The 25,330-nt window shown below is 34.4% G+C and overlaps 2 protein-coding genes across 2 annotated transcripts in view; one reads left to right on the top strand and one right to left on the bottom strand.

Annotated features, from left to right (window-relative positions):
* Positions 1-718: 718 nt before the first annotated feature.
* Positions 719-13,900, bottom strand: LOC108580363 (vacuolar protein sorting-associated protein 13B). Its single transcript, XM_017944100.1, is given in 29 exon segments — positions 719-949; positions 1,019-1,357; positions 1,431-1,624; positions 1,687-1,857; positions 1,918-2,094; positions 2,172-2,576; positions 2,655-8,442; positions 8,506-8,683; positions 8,755-8,959; positions 9,026-9,245; positions 9,310-9,533; positions 9,590-9,757; positions 9,833-9,968; positions 10,092-10,479; positions 10,546-10,708; positions 10,795-11,083; positions 11,158-11,321; positions 11,324-11,491; positions 11,563-11,705; positions 11,780-11,897; positions 11,971-12,109; positions 12,195-12,404; positions 12,469-12,656; positions 12,728-12,977; positions 13,052-13,155; positions 13,236-13,411; positions 13,485-13,563; positions 13,640-13,808; positions 13,811-13,900. Coding segments are annotated over 29 exon segments (11,274 nt in total).
* A 1,066-nt stretch (positions 13,901-14,966) lies between these two features.
* Positions 14,967-25,330, top strand: part of LOC108580060 (dynein heavy chain 8, axonemal) — a 24,940-nt gene continuing 14,576 nt past the window's right edge. The window contains exons 1-30 of the mRNA XM_017943723.1: positions 14,967-15,098; positions 15,175-15,397; positions 15,480-15,631; positions 15,707-15,905; positions 15,994-16,157; positions 16,222-16,398; positions 16,474-16,695; positions 16,786-16,887; positions 16,956-17,102; positions 17,279-17,448; positions 17,514-17,698; positions 18,304-18,705; positions 18,765-18,924; positions 19,013-19,224; positions 19,301-19,413; positions 19,481-19,661; positions 19,740-20,077; positions 20,142-20,305; positions 20,370-20,624; positions 20,680-21,120; positions 21,191-21,362; positions 21,417-21,562; positions 21,624-21,762; positions 21,823-22,053; positions 22,110-22,279; positions 22,376-22,596; positions 22,730-23,015; positions 23,316-23,454; positions 23,538-23,758; positions 24,257-24,440. Of these exons, the coding sequence (XP_017799212.1) occupies positions 14,967-15,098; positions 15,175-15,397; positions 15,480-15,631; positions 15,707-15,905; positions 15,994-16,157; positions 16,222-16,398; positions 16,474-16,695; positions 16,786-16,887; positions 16,956-17,102; positions 17,279-17,448; positions 17,514-17,698; positions 18,304-18,705; positions 18,765-18,924; positions 19,013-19,224; positions 19,301-19,413; positions 19,481-19,661; positions 19,740-20,077; positions 20,142-20,305; positions 20,370-20,624; positions 20,680-21,120; positions 21,191-21,362; positions 21,417-21,562; positions 21,624-21,762; positions 21,823-22,053; positions 22,110-22,279; positions 22,376-22,596; positions 22,730-23,015; positions 23,316-23,454; positions 23,538-23,758; positions 24,257-24,440 (6,048 nt within the window). The remainder of the gene's footprint in view (positions 15,099-15,174; positions 15,398-15,479; positions 15,632-15,706; positions 15,906-15,993; positions 16,158-16,221; positions 16,399-16,473; positions 16,696-16,785; positions 16,888-16,955; positions 17,103-17,278; positions 17,449-17,513; positions 17,699-18,303; positions 18,706-18,764; positions 18,925-19,012; positions 19,225-19,300; positions 19,414-19,480; positions 19,662-19,739; positions 20,078-20,141; positions 20,306-20,369; positions 20,625-20,679; positions 21,121-21,190; positions 21,363-21,416; positions 21,563-21,623; positions 21,763-21,822; positions 22,054-22,109; positions 22,280-22,375; positions 22,597-22,729; positions 23,016-23,315; positions 23,455-23,537; positions 23,759-24,256; positions 24,441-25,330) is intronic.

Raw genomic sequence — 25,330 nt, 5'->3', positions numbered from 1 at the left:
TATTAATTATGCTCTTAGATTATTAGTTGTTGATGCTTTACATTAAATGTTGTAAATAAAATGTAATTATAATTTTTAATAAATATATAAAATTTTTTACACTTTATTGCGTTCTATGAACTTCAGTTCGTACATATCAAATTTTAAGCAAATAAAGTTCCATTAGATTATTAAGTCACAAAAATTTATCCTTAACCGAATATCCATTGATTGTATTACAAGTCTTATCTATGCCAATCACAATATATGAAAATCATGCACAGAATATATATATAAATCAAAATGCGTTGATCACACATAAATTTGTATATATACTATCGTGATTTTTCTACAATATGTACATTATACATCATTTAATAAACAAACACTGTAGACAATTTTTCTTCGTACAAATTTCATTATAAAAATTGAAAAAACATCTCTCATGTAGGAGCGTTTCTTTAAATTGTGCATATTTTCGTTCTGTGCAACATATTATGGAACATTTTCGCGAAGTAAAATTTAAACATTACTCAGAATAAAGTCAAAAATATCACGATGGATATGTACATATAAATTTCGCATAATTCGGACTTGTTTCACGCATTACACTTCCCAAACAATTTTCTAATCCATAGCGTAATACTTTGTTTTATCACTTTTCATTTTTAGTAGCGTTAATTACTCTTCCTATAGCTTCCAGATACAAGAAAATAATCTAACATGTTCTGTCTATTTATTATAATACTCTAAATCCACTACCCTGATTTTGTCTTTTAGCGATATTAAATAACGATAATAAATAATTGCGCGAATCCGGGGATACGTAAAACGTAAGTGTACGGTCGGAATTAGGAGTGGTATTTTCATAACTGTCCGACTGTCCATCGCTGTTAGTAGAAACGCTGGCTAAGCCAGTGCTACTAGTTCGTACGTATTCCGCTACTCGTGCTCGCATTTCTTGATCCATCTATGAACAAAGAAATCTTAAGTATCCACGTTATATTATACTTCAATTATGAAATAATACAATTTATACCTCGTATGGTGCTGAAGAGATAGACCTGTTAGTCTGTGCGGTCTTTGGGGAACGGTACAAACATATTGTTGATTCCAAGTGATGATCAGCACTTGTTAGATCTCTCAATAAAAATATTCGTTCTACGCTATCTTCGGCTGCATTAAGTAGTAACAATGCATGTCTTGTTAAAACTAACGTTACTGCACGACTACTGCCTTGTTGGATCACAAAATCTGCATTAGCAACGTGTAGAATATTCTCATGATTATTTTCGAGTACGGGTAGTGGCCACCAAGCGTATCTAATAGATGCCTTATTATTTCCGGACGTATATTGAACCACTGGTCGTTGTCGTGGCTGTAAAAAAAACTTGCTATTAATAATTCATTTTATTAGCTATATTTGAGACAAGTTTTGTAAAGTCATATACCGAAGGCAAAGAATTCCAGCCAGCTCCTTGAAGCAATCCCTGTCCAGTTAATGCAACTAATTCTGCAGCTCCACTCAAAGGCTTAGTAACTACTCCAACTAATCCAAGTCCAACACCAGTGACAAGACTTTTAGTAGTCACTTCTCCTGACCATACTTGTTGCAAAGGATGATGTGCCAGGCCAGCAACAGCAGCTAAATAAATAAAAAAATTTGTTAATATAGAACAATGCAATGAAAAGAATATTTTTACATACCAAGAAGACTCATTCCAAGTCCAGTCAAGCCTTGGTACAGTCCTTGTGCCATTCCTTGAGGACGCATTCTTCGCGACTCTTCTTGTCGTTGAAGATGTTCCTCATCGAGTGTTAGACGATCTAAATTTCGTGCTACGCTGGATGCTAGCTTCGTTACCGAGTTTAGGGTACCTATGTGAAATTAATGCTTTTATAGCACTGTAAAGTACGCAAGTTTTATAACATTAATACCTGCAGTAACGTGTCTCATTAAACTGGCTGAACCATGGGTTATTCCAACAATAAAACCCCATGGTCCTTGCAATAAACCTTGGAATGGAAGTGAAATAAAATCTCGAAGTCCTGAACCAAGAGCTTGTGCCAAGCTTCCTGGTGAACCTAATATTTCTAAAGACCCTACTACCCATCCTAATGTGAAAACGTTTTATAACATTAAAATTTAATATTCGTAACGCTGAAAGATTGAAGTAATATGATCTTTATACCTGCTCCAAATATGGCACCAGATAAGTAATGCATTGTAAGTGCATTGCCAAGTCTGTAAGGTGTAGTTAAAATATTCTTCTTTTCAAAAGTTCCAAAGTATAAGGGAGAATGATCTAAAGCCACGTATAAACGTACAGAAGTATGAACACTTAATAAGATAGATACAGGGTCTATCTTTAAATTTTGTAACCTTAATGGGGCACTTAATATTTTTGTGTCAACCATTATATAATCAGGAATGTACACTCCAATAGTTGAAAGTAATGTTCTTGCTTTCTTTGAATCATCTGATACCAAAAATCGAGGCGGTACCATTGAAGTAGCATAATTCAATAATTGTGTAATGTATGTATCTTCAATGTATGCACTAATTGGGGCAATTTTTAAATGAAGATCTTTCGATGCTGAAATAACATTAGAGATAAGTTAATATTTATAAAAACGAAGAAATTAATTGAATGTTTAAGAATACTGTTAAATACCTTTCAACTGTCCCTGATTTTCTAGAACATAATCAATCACTATCAACGAGTTCTCTCTTATTTGTTCTATTTTATTTAATAAACAATTGTTAGAATAAAATGCTGTCCCTTTTGTAAGAAGTGGACTTTGGCTGATCAATACCACTGGAAAATCAAAACCCCCTTGATCAAACAGTTGATTATCCAACTGTAGATCACCTACAAAAGCGTGTAAATTTACGGTTCTACTTCTTGCAGTGACAGTAACTATAACGTCAGTCATAGACAAGCTAGCTATCTCGATTCTCTGAGCATTCTCATTCATGTCGTGCATGATAATGATTGTCACTCCACGAAGACAAACAGTCGCAGAACCTTCTTTACAATTATTCTCCTCGCTGTTCTTGCCATCATCGTTCATGTTAACTTTCACACTGTCTATATCTCTCATTAAATGTTGCAAATTCATTTGTGAAGGAGCTTTCAGTTCTGTAGTTATGCTCTCATCACGAGCAGAGAAGAAAGTTGCTACTGAAGTCGAGCTTTCAGAACTATGTATGTTTATAACTGCCTGATCGTCATCCTGATCACTAGTAAATTTATCGTGCATCGTTTCTGCATCGTTCGTGTCGTTTTCTTTCCTCAGAAGTCGACTTCTGATATCTCGTGCAGACACCTCCACTTGCGATATTGGAACGATACTAATATACGTGGTGTAACAACGATTCTGCATGATCAGTTTCACATCTCCGTAGGATGGTAGCCTTACATACTGATCCATTGGTACACTTGATATTGTAGATAAATTTATACCCCGTGACCATCGTAATTCTTTACTCCTTGTTACTTGCTCATTATGACTGGTCACAGCAGAAAATAATAATACATTTGACGTGTTTGTAACTGGTACATCGGGTAGTCTATTGCTGACAGAAGGAATGGAATAGTGATATGTTGCATTGCTCTCAATTTCACAGATCCACATAAAGTGTGAAGTGTCTGGTATTATCCCTTCAGCTGTTTCATTAGCCTGACCCAGTAGAATCTTGAAAGCACATGTATTCTCAATCAATAGCTGAGGATGATGATCATTATGAATCATTATGTATGTTACCCCTTTATCCTCCTGTATTGTAATGACTACTGGCATAGTGCTAGAGCCATTTGGAATGGCAATGCATTTACGACTCATAGCCTGATCTACTCGAACTGGACAGGACCATTTGTGTCCTAAACTGAGAGATATATAAAGAGCAAGAGGCTCTACAACATCTTCCATGTACAATGTGTACCACTGTATAATTGGTATGCCTTGTTTCTGATCTTCAGAGGGAGGAATGTTAAGGCTGAATGGAGTAAGATCATTGGGTAATTCCAGTCTAGTTGCATCTTCGTGTACTGCTAATGTAGCAATGCATAATTCCTGAGAAGTTAAATTACTAATAACGTGGCTACTTATGATCCGCACCAGCCGCATATCTTCGTGCATACCCGAATTGATGCTCATAATTGAAATGCTCGATCCACAATCGACACAGGATTTAACGTTTCCTTCAACGGGAATAAGTCCACCGATTCTTGGCATGTAGAAACTTTGACTCCAGTCAGGTCGAGCTAATTGAAGAGCGTGGGACGTGTAGAATGTGTCGCCAATACCAACGCATAAATGGAATGTACCTTCCAACTTTGGCGGTGTTACTATACCGTAGTGAGGTATCTGACAGAGTTCAATGTCCTCTGACACGAGAGATAGATGACATCCCATCGAATTTAACATGAAACACCAAGGTTGCAGCTCTAATAGCAGGGTACTTGAGACTAATCCAGCATCCTGATATTTTACTTGTACATGTGTTTGAGGCTGTTCCGCGGATGTCCATTCCTCAACCACGTCCCCTTGGAAAGGCCATTCTGTCTCATCCTTTTGACTTTCAAGATCTTGTAAAATACCATCGATATCTTCAATCTCGGGTCTTCTGAAGAATTTTCTTTGGTCCACAGAGCTGTAAGACAGTGGTACGTATGGATTAGATGTAGAAACACCAGATTCTAATTGAAACGTTAGCTGATGAAAGTGTTCAAATGTTCCAGGGCAATACAGCTGCTGTCGTTCACCTCGACCATTCACCATTGTACTCAAAGATATCTTCAACGAAGGTGTGTCCATTTGTACTCTAGCTGGTACCGGTAAATGCGAACGAATCATGTAAAGTGGACTGAGTACAGCTAGTATTTTTGTCTTATCCTGAATCGTTTGGGTTACTATTCTAACCCAAATGCTTAAAAATTGTCCACGTTCTTGTAACGGAACTTTAACGAGCCACGGCTGCCCCCATTTAACGTTAGGCTGAAGAGGAATGTCCCCTGTCCAAGACAGATGTGGTACAGTGGTGAAACGCAAACGTATCGCCATTTTCTTGTTTCCATCGAGTATGACGGAAGGTGGTCGACTTTTACCAGAAACTGGATACACATCTTTCAGTACAGTCACCTTTGACTCAATCTCAGCTTCGTACTTAACTAATTTCATCTCGAAATTGTCGGTTAATTGATTGGAAATCACTAGTTGACCAGAGACTGTTACAAGCTTTTGAGTTGCAGAGAGTGATATGACGCTTACGAATGCAGCCGCTTTAGTTACAGAGTTACTGAACTCAACAGCCTGGATTCCATCTACGCCGACAGAGAATGGTTTGCTCCACAACCAGATATTTTCTTGTATCGCAATTCGTAACATTTTATTGCCAATATTTCTCCACGAATAAAATGTGCATTCTCTACTCTCCAGTAGTATATTCTCTCCTGTACCACTTTGACCAAAAAGAATAGGCATATTGCTATCGTTAGCTACTACATAACGCGTGAACAGAATGGCACTCTTACTTTCTTCTTTAAGGGCCGCATACCATAAATGCATCGAAACAGCCAGTGTGTGAGCTATCGTTGGACTCAGTTTTAACGATAATGGACTACACGTTAAGGATACATCCGCTTTATGTGACAGCGAGAGTTGGAATCTCGCTTCTACAGGATCTAGTATCTCTTGCATAGTCAAATGACCATAATCTAATATGTGTACACCGAATGTACCGCTAATATCAATCAGCATTGAACCATCTATCCAACTGTTAAGTACCAGGATAGCTCCTTTATGTTCCAAAGTCATGAAACATTGAGTTTCAGGTATTGTACCCTTGAAAGTATAGTTCTTCAGAGGTGGGTGCAAATTGTTGTACATTGTCGAACTGACATGATTGTACATAGACACATGAATGGCACCGATATTGAGTGCAGCTTGTACGTTAGGTATAATTGAGGAATTGAAGTATGAATCGATGCGTAAACATGCTGCCAGGACACGAGCAGAGATTATTGTTTTAGAAATGGGTCGATTATTATTTGACAATAGAACCACACGCCATATACAAGCTACTGCTCTTGCAGGAGATTTCTCAGGAAGCTCTAAGCGGTACGAATCGGTTTCTGACAAATAAAAGTCAGCGTATCGCTGATACGACATGTGACAATCGCTCCAATATTCAAGAACGCAAAATACTTTGTCAACGTATCCACTCTCAGAATCCAATGTTTCGAATGGAACTGGAGATACATGTATTTTTGTCAATGTTCTGGGTTGAGGGTATCTCCAGGCCATTGATTGTTGAGGATAAGTGAAAAATATAACTTGATACGGAAATGGTAACTCATCTGCATTCCCATTAACAAATTGAAATGCACCTGCTTTTAGATCGTCTTTGTAATGCTGCTCAGTTGAAAGTACAATTTGGTTTTCATTGTTTTTGTTCTTTGAGGGACATGTTGTTAGTTCACTTAACAACAATTGACAATCTTTCATGACATTTTTTATAATTTTTATCTGTTCCGGCCCGAAATCTAAATAGAGACTATCGCTGTCTGCCTGAATTTGTATCTGAGGGATAGAGTTAACGTTCAGCCATGTCTCCCAAAGTAAACACATTGTAATGTTACAGCACCATGGATGCAAGAGTACTTTTATATTCCCATTAAGTGTTGCAGATACGATAAAAGAATCTACAGACATATTAGAGTAGATTCTATCAGGTCTAAGAAGGGATGAAACGTTTTCGGATAATGAAGCCAAACTGATTACTATTTCAGCACCAGAATCGGTTTTAAGAGACAGTACAACTTGTTTTGTACATATATTCAAGTCAGGCCAATTCATCTTTCTCGATTTCGTTATTGAGGGTGTTTTAACATCGTCACGTTGTTCTGATTCCGTTGTTTCATGTTGATTTACGATAGAAGACAATATTTCACGCATTATAGTACGAATCTGATTCAATCTTGATAAAGAGAAATAAAATTTTGTAGGTCTACCCATGTCGATAAAGAACTGTGAATTTTTCCCCAAAGTTTTTTCATATTTCAACGTTATAAACGATGGTGGAATGCCTGTATCCGGGTGTAAATCACCATTCTTCGTTTCGATCATAAAAACCTTGAAATCTTTTTGTGTTGGTATTGCAATTAATTCTTGATTTTCTTTCTCTCCGAGTGCCATCGTTATATCGAAGCACGATACATGTATCTTTTGCGATGGATGCTGTTGTGAAAAATATATGTTCGGTTGATTTACTATTACGTATAATAAAGGTTGCTTTTGGCTTTCACCCTCATCTTCTTCAACTTCATTTATATCGACTTCGTACTCTGTTGTTGCTTGATGAATGTCGTAAAGAACGAATGTTATTTTCCCACAGTTCACTAGGAATTCAAAGGGTAAGAGTATCGAGGTGTCTAACGATGTTGGTTTACCAACAACCGTAGAATTTACGCTGGATGTCTCAAAGTCTACGCCACTGTCTTTAGTGAAATCAACATCTATATCATTGGAAGATTGCTTCGTCCAAGTGATTTGTTTCATGTTAGTTTGATGCTGTAAGGTCGAAGGCTTCTGTGTTGCATTGCTATAAGTGGTCGTATATTCCTCTTGATTAAAATTGCCCAGCAATAAATTTTGCAAATCGTTATACAGGATTGAAAACAAATGAATCTGGTCTAAGTTAATTGTTAATTCAATATCTGTGATACAATTCACTTCGACTGCACTTCCACATACCGTTACATCTGGTTTGAATAAAACTGGTGGAGCAATAATTAGGCATAAATCAAACTTCGATAATAACGGAAGTGTGGAGAACTGTCGTTCTAAACTACTTCCGTGTCCAAGTTTATTCCACTCTAACGCAGGATTTTCGTTCATGGTGTATAGATATGATTGAGACACTTTTTTATTAATACTCATTTGATAATTCTTCCAAGTAGTCGTGTGGGCGCATATGCTTTTTATATTAATTTGATATTGTCGATCTTCCACAGCAGAGCCTGGTATATTTAAAATATTTGCTTGAGCTGCAAGTTGATATATGTCTAATCTTAAAGGTGTTCTGCAAATCGGATTCTCAGCGTGTGGTGTAATGCGGATTCCGTCTAATTGAAGCATCAGTAGATCGTGTTGCGGTTTGACTTTTACGATGTTCGAGGCTGGTAGCATCAATCTAAGTCCTTTAAAGTCTAGATATAGTAATGCTAATGTTTCATTATCAAGACTAGTGATCCTGTTTAAGCCTGGCGTCACATTTGGTTCAGAACTTTCAGCAGTACTTGTTTCAACGGACTGATAGAAACACGTGAAAGGCTTTACTAATTGCATATATTTGCTTAGTATGGTAAGAGGCAAAATGATGTCCACCATTTGCATTTTTACAACCACTTCAGAAATGTAACTGTTAGCAGACAAGTTTATTTCTGCCATTATATCCTTCTGAAAGATTAAAAGTATATGGAATATTACGAAAAAATTAATTTATTCTTTAGCATGAAATACCTTTTGACTTTTGTGCCGTTTATATGTACCCCATCGTGTATGAACGTTTCCTGATTTTGCTCTAGTTAAGGTGAAGCTGAAGAAGCCAGAATCATCACCTTTTTCTAAATTATCCTCCCTTCCACAAAGAACCGTTCCTACGTACTCACCGATGTCCCAAGTTGTTGAATTCGGTGCTCTGTTGAAAAATTGTTTTTAGCGCTTATTTAATGAAAATTACACAAATTACTTCCTCGTTGAATTGTGTACCTCGTATAATGAAATACAGTGACTGTCGTAACTTTATTTTTTAATTTAAAATAGACAGGTTGTAAGTCTAAAGAAGTAATGATATCTTCTAAGTCAACGACTAATTTTAACGAGGACAAATTTTCCTTCTCCGTGACGTATAATTTCACCGCGATCTTCGTTATGGTCCACTGAATCCATGCTGTTAAAACTAGTTCGTCTGTATCTATAAAAAAGTATAATATTATACATAAATATATGTATATGGGACATTATTTTTATTATAGGATACCTTGTATAGAGTCATCTTTCGAGGTTGAAATTGTCGAGTTTGTAGTTGTATCTTCGGGGTATAGTAATTGCGTCGGTGTGGATGGTGTTTGTGGTATGATAGGGAGAACAACTTGTGTTTCGGTACTTATTTGAGTACTAACTACAACACTTTTATTATTACTGCCTGTATCTCGCAACGCGCTCAGAATACTCGATATTATTTTGCTCATGAAAACTACCTAAAGTGAAAATGTTTCATATAGCTGTACAACAATGTATTCTGAGTATTCATTATTACAATACCTGTTCTTCACAGATCGAAACGATAATAGGAGAATTGTCAATATGAACGCAAACACCCAACGAAGTCAGTGTACTTCCGCCTGATGGAGATGTTACGACTTTAGTTGTAAGAGCAACCGTAGCATTTAACGATACTTTTTTAATGAAGTTCTTTTGCGTTTGTTGTTGTAACATGTAACAATGAAAATCAACGAGACTCAACATCCATGGATAACTTTGTAATTCTGAAATAAACATTCGTGAAAATAATGTTCTACCGTGTATTTTGTTTTTTACTTACTATTTGTCCACATCGATTTCGGTAGTTTTATTGGTAATTCCTGAAGATAAGGCGTGAGTAATTCAGAACTGATATTGGACGAGTGAACAAGAAGAGTAGGCAATTTGATTATTAACATTTGTAAATTATTATCGTTTTTTAACGCTCTGTCCTTGGCTTCCTCTATACCTAAATTAAACGATGAAAATCAGTATTACGAAAAGCTGGAAATATATAATTTATCAAGCTTATGTATTTACCTACCATATGAACCAACACCATTCATTGTAGTTGATGGTATGTAAATAACAATATGTCCAACACATCCACTTAAAACAAGACCACACCACCATGGATACAGTTCTGCTAATCTGACCAATATTCCCAAATTCTGTAAGTTCTACCACAGATTAATTTTTTATAATAGGAAAATTATAAAAATAACTAATAAAAAAAATGGTTAATATCATTAAATGTTACTTGAAGCTTCACCATTATTGAGTTAAATAATCGAGCAATGTACCTGTCTCTCATTTTCAGATTTAGAATCGTGTTTTTTTTTAATTTCGTCATTTTGTAGAGTCTGTGATTTTTCAGTCGCTACGATTGATTTTCGTTTCTCTTTATCCGAAGAACTGTGCACGCTTTCGTGCAAACTGGGAAATGTTTTTTTCTTTGTACCAGTATCAGAAGATGTGCCTTCTACATGTTGTTGCACTTCGGGTCGCGTTGTGCACAAAGTGTTTAAATTATAATATGTGACGCGATACTCAAGCCACTTAAACAACAGTGGATCAAGCGATGCTCTGATATCTGCCATTTGAAGTGAAATCAAAGGTGGATGCGTTTGCCTTTCAACATCTTGCGGAAATTGTACTACAGCTGTGAGTAACGATTTAGTTTCTGCATCACTAGAAGCAAAAAAAACGTTATTAACATAATTTTTATTTATAAAATAGTTTATAATAAGTACGAACCTATGAATGTTACTTTCTGGTCCTGAAAATATAAAGGCCTGCTGTGTCTCGTTAAGAGCGAACATTTTTATCGAACTTATATTTAATTCATTTGATATTGTAACTAAAGACGACAACTTTTTACAATTTACGTTTTCTAGTAATAATTCTAGATATATAGGATCTGAAATATTTGTAATAGAACGTTATGTTAATTAAAAATTATCGGTTAATCGATCGAACAATATGTATTATCATTGTGATGCATACTTGTCTCTTCACAGGCGTCATTAAATAAAGAGGAACACACCAGAGGATTAGTTGTGTCATTAGGATAGAAAATTGAAGTCAGAATGGACATGGCAACCATTAATTTTGCTTTTGTTCCAGTGATTGTAATACTGTCCATATGTACCGCGTACGTTTCATATATTAAATCAACATCTAGCCAGTACTGAGGATACAGTAATTTTTTGATATTACATTCAATCGAGTAAGGCATTATTATCGATGTATCGCAATTTTTTGTTAAATAAAGTTGACTTCTTGCTCCATTCACCTGGTTAAATGTATTATTACTATAAGGAAGATTACACACACATATATATATTTTGTTAACATTTTTTTAATTACCTGTAATGTGATAATCTTATGACACTGATTGAACATTTCTGCCAGAAGATCTGTTTGCTTGGATGCACAAGCTGCAAGCCTAAATGGATATAAAGGTTGAAGCATTGTCACTATTGCTTCATCGCATTCAATGCTCATGAAAGGATCGTCTGTAAGAGCAGGTGGCTTTCAACCATTTTTCGTTGTCTTGGTAGCCCGGTTATAGAATGATCGGCTAATTGTAATTGAAGAGATGCTTTCATTATTTTTAATTTCGTCTCGACCATTGATACATTTTCTCGTAAGGCTTCGTATTCTTCTAATGTAACTGGTGGTAGTTCATCCACGAGTGGATCTAATAATTTAGGAATAATGAGTTTTTAAATACCTTTTAATTATTTAACATAAATATAATTATGCTCATACCTGGTTTCGTAACAAGATACGGATTGTAATCGTAATTTGCGGCAGCTTGTTTTATCGTTTCGATACGGTGAAAAATACCTGAACATAGTCTAATAGTTAAATCGCCTATAATATACCTCATTACTCTACGTTCGTGAAAATTGCTGCAAAAATTAAACAAATGTAGATTTACGTTTGTTAGATTTTTTCTAAAATTATGATAATTAAGTCTGGTTACCTATATTCAAAATTAGACCCAAATTCTACCAATTTTTCAGGCGTTATGTCATCTGGTAATTCAACACAATGGACATAGTCCATAGCAAATGCAGGACACCGTTCTATCAGTCGCTCTTCTAAAAATGTTTCCAGTAAATTCTTTTTGCATAAATCCCAATTAATCGATATATAAAATTAGAATTGTGTTACCTGAAACTGTGTGTAAATAATAATATATTCCTTGCTTATACTCTCTTTTTTTCCCTTTGTTTTCTACCGAGTTATTATCGAATAATGAATCTTTCAAGTATTGTGTATTCAATTTGCCAGCTACTAAATACAAAGGCGGCTAAACAAAAATCATTTGTTACGTTAGTCTTTTTAATTTGAATAAAAAATTTAAAAAAGAAAAAGGTGTACTTATAAAGTATTACTTGTGCTCCATCAACTACTTCAAGGTGTCCACAACTACATGTTCCCCTTGGATATATGCGTATACAACCCATTTCAATTTGAAAACTAGTCATTGCAATTCCTTGAATCAATGTGTCGACTACTACACCATGTAATCGCAATGTTAGAAACGATTTATATCGAAGCTTACGGGATTTATAAAATAATTGCTCTTTAACATTTTCAACTGTCTATAAAAAAAACGTTCAATTTTTATAATATTATTTTGTCCCGCGTTTTAATTCCAATAAGTACCTTAAAAGTTAAAGTAGCATCTTGTACATATATGCCTAAATGGATAGTATGACCAGAATATGCCATTTGTTGTTCTGCAGACCAATCATTATCCCAATCAATGGGTAACAAAGATGACATCATGTTCCAAGCCCATCCACCCCATCCTGTATTGTCTACAGCAGCACCACTTGCATGATCTATATCATCTACAACATTATTAAATAATGAGAAGTGTAATTGTAATGTAGAGTAATATTTTATAGAATAATATCAAAACCTTGTATACTGTCTTCCCTTTCTTCTGCAGAAATTGAAGATTTTTCTTTACTGGATGGGAATTGTTTAGTTTGCAAAGCCATTATCAATGCAGCTAATCTGAGCAACATTGGTACTTGTTGCTCTGTTATGCTAAACTCCATCTTTTGACAGTGCAGATCCAATCGTGTTATGGAAGCTTTTCTTGCGGTATTACTGTGGTAGTTTATGATTAAGCGTATTATAACCGAACATCGATACAGAACGGGATCCTAGACAACGAAATAATATATTTATACATTTTGCGATGTAAAATATATACTGTACTATAACGAAAAATTAATACTTGATATATTTCTATTTTTCCAGAGGCATCCATTTTATCTAAACATAATGTTAGGTCTTGAATAGTAATAACTTTCCTAAGCATAACTTCATAGGCATTAACATCTGCAAATATACATACATATAAAAATAAAATTGAAATATGTTGTCTGGTATATTTTAGCAATGTAGCATGAGATATATACCAGTAAATGCTGGTTCCCATTTGTTATCAACAGTTTGCATACTTAAAAATCTGACATTGACACTAAGAACAATATCTTCCTCCACATACTTTAGAATTAAATTATTACAGTTAATTGTTATGTTATTTACAACTTTTGTTACAATGCTTTTTATGTACCCAGGAGGTGCTTCTTCCCTAGAAATGGTGTAACAATAAATAAGAATATATATAACATTAAATATTGCGATAGTGGTAGAAAATTGCTTACTGTGGTATCTCTTGCCTCCTCTGCAAGGCAGATGGATTGGTCTCCACTTTATTATCATCTTTTAATTTTAAGATACATTCTAAAATAAACATTCAAATTTTATTTTTGTACATGTGGTGTTACCATGAACTTAAAACATATTGTTCAATATCTACCTATTGTATTAATTGTAATAACAATTGGTTCTGAAGTAATTTTTACCCATGGAACATGAATAAGCAACTCATGTATATGACCACTAACAAACACAAAAGGAAGATTAAGTTGTTCTTCCAAAACTAAAATAGTATATTTTAAAAAAATATAATCATGTTATAAGAGTGACATACCTGAGATTGTTCTGGCTTAAAATTCTTCACATATTTTTCAACATAACTGAGAATCACTGGTGTTATATATGATTCCAATTTGAACATTGTGACTGATAATTCAATACATCCCACATACTCTTATAGGTTTTATAAATTCATATAAATGAAAAACTCGTCAACAACTTATTTTTCAATTTGTCAATTCATTAAATATGTGTAATGATTGTATTGATAAAAGGGATAATAAGCATGATAGTAATAGAAAATTAATATTAGGCCATATATAATATTTAAAAATGCACAGATTTATCTGGAAATGGTAAAATTGTTTAAACATTAAAAGTAAAATTTATATACTTATTACGTTTCATTTTGTACATACAATGTTAAATTAAACAATTATATACAAAAATACGATATAAATAGCGTGGGAAATATAAAATTAAAGTACATATGTAAATTTGCTAATGATACATATTCATTCTTAAAGCAATTGAATACAACATTCTTAAGAGGAAAGTGAAGTAGGGTGAACAGAATCAATAGGCACTTTGAAAAATGTATTTTATTCATCTTTCATTTTAATATAGAGGCGAATATAAATTATAATATGCTATTATATGATGTTTATAAAATACATATTAACCTTATACTGGCAGTCAACCATGCATTAAATTCAAGTATAAAAATACATGTTAAATATACATATCCTGTATATGTTGGCAATGAAATATTAAATTAAACGAGAATCAGTGCCACTTTCAATGATTTATTAGTGAGCGTTTTTCGTCGCAATTTTATGCCTTGTAGATATAGTTTTATTTACGCTGTCTACTTTAACCTTTACAATTTGACATGCACTGCAACTGCATGTGCACAATGGTTACAACGCGCATGCTTATCATTTTAAATGTACAATAAAATGTACGATTGAAAGATGTAAAATAAAATCGAACTACATTAAGATTCATATCCTTGTTTTTTAATATCTTATAGATCCTTTGATCCTTCCCTCTTAATTTATTATTTTACTTTATTTTTACGCGTGCAAATAATTTTCAACACACTCTATAAAATTTGTTTGTTCTTTATCATTCAAATTTTTACACATTCTTTGATGTTCACTTTGCATTGAGCATATAATGCAAGTTCTCTGTCATGTTGTAAAATAATGGCACATATAACTGCATATTTTGCAACTCGAGATTACACAAAACCGGCGATTGACCGTCGCATTGCTGAATTATTAAAGAGGAGAGTTGCTTTAGAGGGATTACAGACTGAAACATTAAAAGAACGTCTTGTAACTATTTTCATTATCAGAGAATACAAATGTCATTTAATAAACTATCTTGCTTAAAGTTTATTACTGCACACAGGCAAAATTTAAAGAGCATAGAACTGCTAGGCAAGGATTGCTGAAAGCAGTTCATAGACAGGTCTTGGAAGTTGTTGCATTCATTTTAAACATAGATACTGACCTTTTAGAAGAAGGAGTCATTGATAAAGATGAGTATATAGAGGTTTTCGATAGTTTCTTTCAGAAAAATGGAAAACGTGCAATTCTTATACATTTTCAACCTATGGAAGCACCTCCATTGGGTATTATAAATCATTCTACTATTGTATATATATTTTTTTTCATTATGGATACAATTCATGTAAAACATATATGTAACAATAGAATCAGGACGATGGAGTCCACAATATACTCATGAAAGTCAGGTAACACGATGCTGTGTCACCGATGGCTTCAGTGAACAGTTATCTGGAAAATGTGTCATAGTTTACAGACTAAGATCAGACATTGAGTTTGAATCTAAACATCTTCTTGAAGTATGTTTTTCATATAGTTGTGTACAATAATTTTACATATTATAATCTCTTTTTTTAATCTGAATTCTTGAATAGGACACATTTTTCGCATATGCGGAAGTCGATCCCATATCTCAAAGTGCGCTTGGAGCTGTATCAGAGTTAATTTTAAAATTAAATTTACCAGCAATAACTGCTAATACAGAATGGGGTGCATTATCAAAAGATGAAGCTGGTGAAAAAGTGAAGAACAACTTTATTTGCGATTTTAGAGATTTCTGTGAATTTTTAAGCAGTAAGACATTAAAATTCATATTCATATGAAATTGTACTTATATTTGTATGATAGAACTATTATTTCTATTTGCTAATATTCCTTTTAGCGACTAAAATAGATTTAGAAAATATAGTAAAATTTTACACTGACTGGGATGTATATAATAAGTACTTGAAGACTCCAGAAGATACTAAAAAGAGTGCTAGTAATCCAGAAGCTATCTGTGCTATAGAAAATAATGTCAGAATGTGGATGAAAAGTATGGAAAGGGTAATGTTTAGAAAAAGCTTTCTTATGTTAGGTCATTATAGAACAGAATGTATTTTGAATATAGGCTGTTGTTGAAAGCCAACAATTGCGCAGAGAAACTGAAACAATGGGGCCAAATGCAGAACTCAGTTATTGGAGACGCCTGCTTGCCCGTTTCTCGTCGATCACTGAATATATTCAATCTCCTGTTACTCAAAAGCACCTAGACTTTTTGACAAAAATAAGATCAAAGCATATGAAGGTATATTCAGCAACACTAAGATATTCTTTTTAAATTAATCCAAGGTTAATAAGTATTTTACACACTTGCATGTAGAAATGGAAGATGCTAGAAAATCATGTTAAAACAATACAAATTCTTTCACAAGATAATGTAAAATATTTGTATGCATTAGAAAAATTTACCCAGCCTTTATACAGGCTTGATCCAACAAAAATGGGGGAATATCTACCTCCTCTTATGTATGTTATCAGAATGATATATGCTACTTCGCGATTTTTTAATACAAGAAGAATGGTTACAGCAGTCTTTGTAAAAGTATTACTACAAAAAGAAATAATAAAAGCTATAAATCTTATCTTATACTTGTATTCCATACAATCTCGGTAATTTGGTCACTAATTTCAGATGACAAATCAAATGATTTTAGCATGCAAAGCATATTTAACAGAAGATGGTAAAATAAACATTTGGAATGAATCAAAATCTGTTATGATATCTAAAATAAAGGCAAATATTTATATAATAAATCCCCATGAATATATCTATTTGCTACAGCATTGTTATTTAAATTATAGGATTGCATTAAATTGTGTGAACAGTATTTTGAATATTACAATGATATGTGCAGACAAGTAAGAGAATCTAGCGATGAGAAACCGTTTGAAGTGTCTGAAATGTATGTATTTGGAAAGTTTAACACCTTCAAAACAAGAATAATAAAAGTTAGTAATATTTTACTAAAGCTATCCTTTTATTTGGAGTGACCATTGTAAATGTATTAAATTTATTTTAGATCATGGATGTTTTCCAGACAGCATTGACATATTTGATTCTCTATAGTTCTGCAATACAGGGAATAGATGTATTTTCAAACAAGTTTTCAAGTTTTTTTCAGGAGATTGCATCCCACAAATATGATCCATTGAATCATAGAAAACCGTTCTTTAATACTGATTATAATAAATATAAAAAAAGCGTAGCGGAAACAGAAGTAGAATTAAGAAATTTCTTTTACAAATGCGTGTCTGAAACACCTACTATAACAGAAGCATTGAGAGTAGTAGCACGGTATATTATTTTGTGATATACAAATTCGTTAATTGCAATACATTTATAATAAACCATTTATGTAGATTTGAAAAATTGAAGTTTAAACACCTGAGAATTGACAGAAAGTATTTAGAGCTTATAACGTTGTTCCAAAAAGAAATCGAAGATGTACGAGATAGATACAACGAAGATAGATCAGATCCACCAATTCCACGAAATGTTCCTCCAATTGCTGGTCGCATTTTATGGATTCGACAGCTTTATAGACGTATCGAAGATCCAATGGAAATATACAAAAAATGCAAAAGAGTGCTTGCCCATGATCATATGCAAAAATGTATTAAAATTTACAATGCTTTAATTAGTGTCTTTATACATTATGAATTGATATATCACAAAGCATGGTATGATTCTTCTGAGATTGTAAGTATAGTTATTAAGTACAAAGTGGAATAGGCAAATAAATAATTGTTGCATGTTTCAATGCAAAGGTTCGATTGGCATTAGCTTCACCTTTGATCATAAGACACCCAGAAACAAATAAGTATCACTTGAACTTTGATTCATACATTATTGAAGTAATACGTGAATCTGAACACATGGCTAGATTTGGTTTGGAAATACCAGATTTTATAAAAATTATAACATTCTGCAAAGACAGGATTTTTTCATCATATGAAACTGTGAAACAATTGATTGAAGAAAATAACACACTGAGGTACATTTTTGAGGTACATTCTTTTGGTAGAGAATGAAGAAGTAAGTTGTTATGTCTTGTTCAAAATTTCAGGAGAACAATACCTATATTGTTCTTAAGTTTAGTAAAGATTGTGCTTGTTGATCTTGAAATGGCCTTTCAACCTTGTCTATCTGTGATCACATGGACATCTTTGAACATTGCTGAGGCCTGCGAAGAAATAAGGGAGGCTGTTACATCTATGCAAATTTTCATTAAAGAGATAAAAGATATGAAGGAAGCTAGGGTTGATGAAGTGTTTGAATCAATTTCAAAAGCAATATTGCTGAAGCTTGATGATTATCCAAAACATCCAAATGAACTTCTAGAAGACAATATTGCCTTTGGACTTGAAGAGACTGCTGATCTTGCAATAAAATCATCAGCAGCAGAAAAAGCTGTTACAACAATCATTAATAAGTTCATGGACTTCATAACTGATGAGTCTGTTCAAAATGTTAAATATAATTGGCTGGATGTAGATAGGATATATAAACATATCTCACAGACAAAATTAACAAAGGGAAAATATGAACCAGGTGTGCAGTGATTTAAAATATATTTGACTGAATGATCTATATCCATTGAATAATTGTAGGTTTTGCTCCCATTGAAAGAACCCATAAAGTTCAAATAAGCAAAGTGCATGGTGACTGTATGGAATTACTTGCATATTTCCATAATAAACTTATAGAGGCTTTAGTGAAATGCACTAAGAACTCTCTTGACTCACTAAAGAAACAAGTCACTGTGATAAGGTTCGCCCATTTTCACTTATAATTTCCTAAATAAAAGAAGATTACTAAAAAAATCATCTATGTTACTTTTTTCTTCACCTACCTATAGTCATTCAACACAAGACAATAATGGCTCAAGAAAGGAAACACCCATCTTATTAACTACATTCGTTTTACAAATACCAAATATTGTGGTAGTACCTCCATTAGAAGAGCTACAACATTATTTTGGAAAATTAGTGATTAGCATTGTAGAGAACCATAAGAAGATTGTTGCATGGGGACAGAACTATTTTGCTACCTCATCTAATGATAATGATGGTACATTTATGACAGTAATACATTTCTTTTTAGATAATATATCATTAACTTCTTCATACAGAGAATAACCAGGTAGCATTCAAGAATTATTATCAAGTCATATCAGATCATAAGGAAATAGTACGTAGTGTAATGAGTCTGCAAGGTGCAATCCTTGCTATAAAGCAAGATGTTGCAGAAATTTCTAATGTATGTCTTATTTCTTCATTGAAGTACACTGTTTGATAATTAGTTTGCATGATATTTCTTTGAACAGAGGTACTTAAAATATTCCCACATATGGACCGACGAGAGGGACAATATCGTTCAAAATTTCGTTGATTCTGAACCCATCATTCAAGAGATTAAAGAAAAGTTCGTGGAATATGATGATTTGGTTAGCGAAATTGAAAATCTACCAGAAAAGCACATAGTTGGACCTTTAGAAATTAGCATGGGTAACAGATTATTGTACCTGATGATCAGAATCCTCACTAATCAATGAACAAATCCTTCAATTATTCAACATTTTTCAGAAAAATTAAAATTAGCACTTCTAGTTGAAGCACGTATGTGGAAGACGTTGTTAGGTCAAATGTTGTCTACAACATACAAAGAAAAGCTAAAAAGGATCACCGATTATATCAACGACAAGAATAAAGTTCTAGTTAGATCAATCAAAGATCTGGAGGATGTGAGGATTGCCATGAAGTGTCTAGGCGAGATACGAGATGATTTTATATCTTTGGACATAGAACTGATATTGATAGAGGAAACGTACACGCTAATGGGAAAGTTTAACATTCCTGTCTCAAAAGAAGAACAAGATATAGTGGACAGTCTGAGATACAACTTTACAAACATGTTGAACACGGTAATACTTGTAGAAAAAAATTATCATCTTTGTTCCATTCATTATTTCATATCTTTTTTATAAGGCCAAACAAGTTCAAGCAAGGATATGTGAAATGCAAGAACCATTAAAAAAGGAATTAACCGATGGAGTAGCAGTATTCAAAGAAGCTGTGATTGATTTTGATCTTGACTTTGAGCACCATGGTCCAATGGTTGAGGGGATTCCTGCCAAAGAAGCCAGTGATAGGTAACATAGTAGAACTATATCTTTTATATTGAATACTGTACTGAATGACTACTTATTCTCTTAGACTTATACTCTTCCAAGGTCGTTTGGAAGATTTATGGGACAAGTATGAGACTTACAGCAGTGGTGAAAGCTTGTTTGGTATTGAGCTGACAGAATATCCAGCTCTTAATCAAAGAAAGAGGGAAGTAAATTTATTACAGAAATTGTACTCTTTATATCTGCAAGTGATAAGAACAATAGACAGCTACTATGAGATACCTTGGTCTGACATTGATATTGAATCCATAGTAACTGAACTAGGAGATTTTCAGAACAGGTAAAATTATATCTACACATCATATTTAATTCATAGTAATTCAAGTGTATATTAGATGTCGACGATTACCAAAGGCTATGAGGGATTGGCCAGCTTTCATTGAGTTGAAGAAGAAGATTGACGACTTCAATGAAACTTGTCCATTGTTGGAACTGATGGCTAATAAAGCAATGCAGGAGAGACACTGGGACAGAATGTCGAAATTGTGCAAATACCACTTTGACGTTGAATCTGAGAGATTTACATTGGCCAATGTGATGCAAGCTCCATTATTAAAGTACAAAGATGAAGTTGAGGATATATGTATCAGTGCGGTGAAAGAGCAAGACATAGAAAGCAAACTACATCAGATCATTGCTGAATGGGCCACAGTGGACTTGGAGTTTAGTGCTTTCAAGCAGAGAGGAGAACTACTGTTAAAAGGCACAGAAACCATTGAGGTAATAGCTAGACTTGAGGACAGCTTGATGGTGATCAGCTCACTCTTAGCAAATAGGTAATCAACATTATCTACTAATTTCTGTAATTCAGAGTTCATCAATTCATGAATATTATGATTACTTCAGATACAATACACCATTCAAGAAGGAGATACAATTGTGGCAAAATAAATTGAGCAACACCTCTGAGATCTTGGCAAAGTGGTTGAATGTTCAGAACTTGTGGGCATACTTGGAGGCAGTATTCATTGGTGGAGATATATCCAAACAGCTTCCAGCAGAAGCAAAGCGTTTCAATGTAAGACAGTAACTTCAAAATACAGCTCATAAAATTTACATTTTATTGTTGCAGAATATTGACAAATCTTGGGTGAAGATCATGTATAGAGCTCGTGAAAGAGTGAATGCAGTGGAAACTTGCACAGGGGATGAAACTATGGGACAATTCTTGCCACATTTGCTGGAACAACTGGAATCTTGTCAGAAGTCTCTTAGCGGGTACCAAGATATATTTAACTTTTATCTAAACATAGTTTCAACTGTTTCAATTTTTACACAGATATTTGGAGACAAAACGAAGCATATTCCCAAGGTTCTGCTTCATCTCAGATCCAACATTGTTAGAAATTCTTGGCCAAGCAGCTGATTGTCACACCATACAGAAATACCTCGACGGATTCTTTGACAATATTGGAAAAGTAACTATCCTATCCTCCTTTTCTTAGGTACAGCTACAATTCAGGTCTTTTCCTTTGTAGTTAGACTTCCATGAGAAAGAATATGAGAAGATCATAGCCATGTATTCGCGTGAAAATGAAAAAGTGGTGTTGGAGAAGGAAATTTTATGCACCGGTGGTGTAGAGAATTGGTTGAACACTTTGTTACTGGTTCATCAGTCCTCGGTGGGCAGTGTAATCTCTCAGGGATTGCAAACCCTTGCCATGGAGGAGTTTGATATCATACGTTTGATAGACAATTCGATATTACAAGTAAATTACCTCTGTTCTCCACTCTTTCTTTAACTAAAAATCAATTATTCTTCAAGGTGGGATTGTTGGCTCTGCAAGTCTTATGGACTCGCGATGCAGAAGTCGCTTTGAACACAGCAAAACGTGACAGAGGTATCATGAAAAGAACGAATCAGTGGTTCCTTGATTTACTGAACAGTCTAATAGAAGTGACTGTGAAAGATTTAACAAAATACGCAAGGGCAAAATACGAAGCTTTGATCACAATTCACGTGCACCAGAGGTACCATATTCGATTCAAATCTTTTCAATCCTCCATACAAATTTTTCACCAATTTTTCAGAGACATATTCGACGAACTATGTCGCCTAAGAATACGTAATTCGACTGATTTCGAGTGGCTGAAGCAGAGCAGATTCTATTACGACACTGAAACAGAGGATATTCCCATAAAGATCACAGACATAGATTTCATCTATCAGAATGAATTCTTGGGCTGTACCGATCGACTCGCTATTACTCCTCTTACAGATAGATGCTACATAACGTTATCTCAAGCAGTGGGTGAGCTGATCTCAAATGTTTCTTCGGTCCATTTGAAGAGTGGACATAAAAATAAAAAAAAAAATGAAGTTTTTACTTAGTCTGCGTATTAATTTAGAATTGTAATTGTATATTAATCGGGTTATATCGTTAGGTATGAATTTTGGTGGAGCACCAGCTGGGCCAGCGGGTACTGGAAAAACAGAGACCACAAAAGATATGGGGAAAGCCCTTGGAAAATACGTGGTTGTGTTCAATTGCTCCGACCAAATGGATTTTCGCGGTCTGGGCAGAATATTTAAGGGACTAGCCATGTCCGGCTCTTGGGGCTGCTTCGATGAGTTTAATCGCATCGATTTGCCGGTTTTGTCGGTGGCTGCTCAGCAAATAGCCATCGTGCTCACCGCAAGAAAGGAGAGAAAAGTGAATTTCCTCTTTAGGTACTCGTTCAGCACAGTTCAACACCGGGATCTTAACACTTTACCGATTAGAAGTCTGTTAACACAGATTTTCACCTTTGAAAATTGTCAAAAAATGCTTCTTTACATTTTCGTCACGTCTTAAAAATATTTACCGACTTAAGTAACAGTTTCAGAATCACGTAACAGACCCTCGGTTACTTAAAAAAACTATCTTCTTACAATCTGGCGAAATTAAATTCTTTTTAAAATCATTTTCAAAAATGGAAGGTTCTCTAATAGGTTTTTTAATGAAATTTGTATGAAATTTGTATCGTTCAGCGATGGTGAAATGTACAAATTGAACTTCGAATTTGGGATATTTATTACTATGAATCCTGGCTACGCTGGTCGACAGGAATTGCCAGAGAACTTGAAGATACAGTTCAGAAGCGTTGCTATGATGGTCCCTGATAGACAAGTATCATCAAACAGGAATAATACGATTATCTTCTGTTGAACGTTAATCCTTCTATTTGTCACTTGTATTTATTCCTCGTTTAGATAATTATGCGTGTGAAGCTGGCAGCTTGCGGCTTTAAAGAGAACGTTCTACTGTCGAGGAAGTTTTTTACTTTGTACAAATTATGCGAGGAACAATTGAGCAAGCAGGTGCATTACGATTTTGGTTTGAGGAATATATTGTCGTGTTTGAGGACACTTGGAGCGCAGAAAAGGGCTAATCCTACTGATTCTGAGGAAACCACTCTCATGAGGGTTTTGAGGTACAATAAAATGTTATCTACAGGGTGTTGTCTTATAACGAACATTTAAATTATCTCCACTGGTATTGAAAATAGGAAAAAAAATTATTAAAAGGAGTTTGAATGCTTTCAAAAAGTGTATTATGGTGATGATAAAAAAAAAATCTCTACAAAGATTAAGGTCATTCCAAGGTTGTAGAAATTATTTTGCATATCTATGAACGATATTATGACCTTAAGGTGACTTTAAAGAGTAAAAAAAAATTTTGACCACTTTCATTCAAGATGACTTTTACGAGATTTTTTCTTACATCCTCTACCTTCTTTCTTTAAACTCTTACTCATTTTTCTTTATTTTTAATACCAGAAGATATAATTCAGATGTTCATTACAAATGTAATACTGGAAGCTTTGCATTATCTAAAACTAATGAAAACGAAGACACTAAGAATGCAAACCAAAATAACGATACTTTAACAAAATTTGAAGGTACAGTATTTTTTTATCACAACATTACAGAGACATGAATCTATCAAAATTGGTGGACGAAGACGAGCCACTGTTCATGTCCCTAATCGAAGACATGTTCCCCGGGATCAAACTGAGAGTTCAAACGTACAAAGAGCTACAAAGAGCAATTGCGAATGCGACGGTTGCACTAGGTATAATGAATCATCCTGAGTGGAATCTGAAGACTGTTCAAGTACGTTTCAGTAGAGTTTATTGTAACGCGAATAAAAACGGGAGAAGTCGGTAACGACGAAGAAAACAGTCTAATCCTGAACTACAGCAGATTTAATCTTCAACCCTTTCCCCGTCAAGGCTGCAAAATTTCCTATTTTAGCCCTATTGTTCGAAAATTCGCTTGATTAAGTCAAGGCGGAAGTGCGCGAAGGGTGAAATTAAGCAATAAATTAAGGGGCTAGGACACAGTAACAAGTGGGTAAAATATAAGATTTTTAAACGACAGTGCAGCAAAAAGTGAATAATCGATTAATATAAAATTTTGTATCTCAATTTACTATACTACGAACTATAAAAAAATGCTTGTTCTTATGCCTTTCGTCGTCTTCGCTCGGAATATCTTTTCTTCCAGATGGCCAACTGGCGTACAAGACTCCTGCAAATCGAATTAACTATATCCAAAATCCCAAAAATGTCACGAACTGTGATATATTCTCTAGGCATTGACGATCCCACATTTCAATTTTTGTGAAAATTAACAAAGTGGCAGATATTTGAAACTTAACGATTGAATTTCGGTAAAAAATTTGTTACTTTTTTATTTATATTTCACAAAATAATGGGAAAATGTAAAAGAATCGATCGTCAACGCCTAATAGATATTGTAGTAAAGATAACTGTAAAATTTTCATGTAATTGCTAAGGTAGAACTCGAGATATCTTGTACGCCGTTTGGAAAAACGCAGTCCTGAGAAAAACGCGTTTAAAGTTAACTCGGTGCGTCACGGCACACAGGCATAACATCTCGAGGGAGGGGCCCGGCGTGGGGTGGGCCCTGTTGCGTTCTTAGGAGATCCCGGGCCCACCCCCAGAATGCCGAGGACGGCCACCGTGGGGTTTTAGCCGGTA

Source organism: Habropoda laboriosa, unplaced genomic scaffold (assembly GCF_001263275.1).
Source record: "Habropoda laboriosa isolate 0110345459 unplaced genomic scaffold, ASM126327v1 scaffold23, whole genome shotgun sequence".
NCBI lineage: Eukaryota > Metazoa > Arthropoda > Insecta > Hymenoptera > Apidae > Habropoda > Habropoda laboriosa.
Note: the sequence above shows the minus strand (reverse complement) of the source record. Positions and strands in the feature narration are given on the sequence as shown.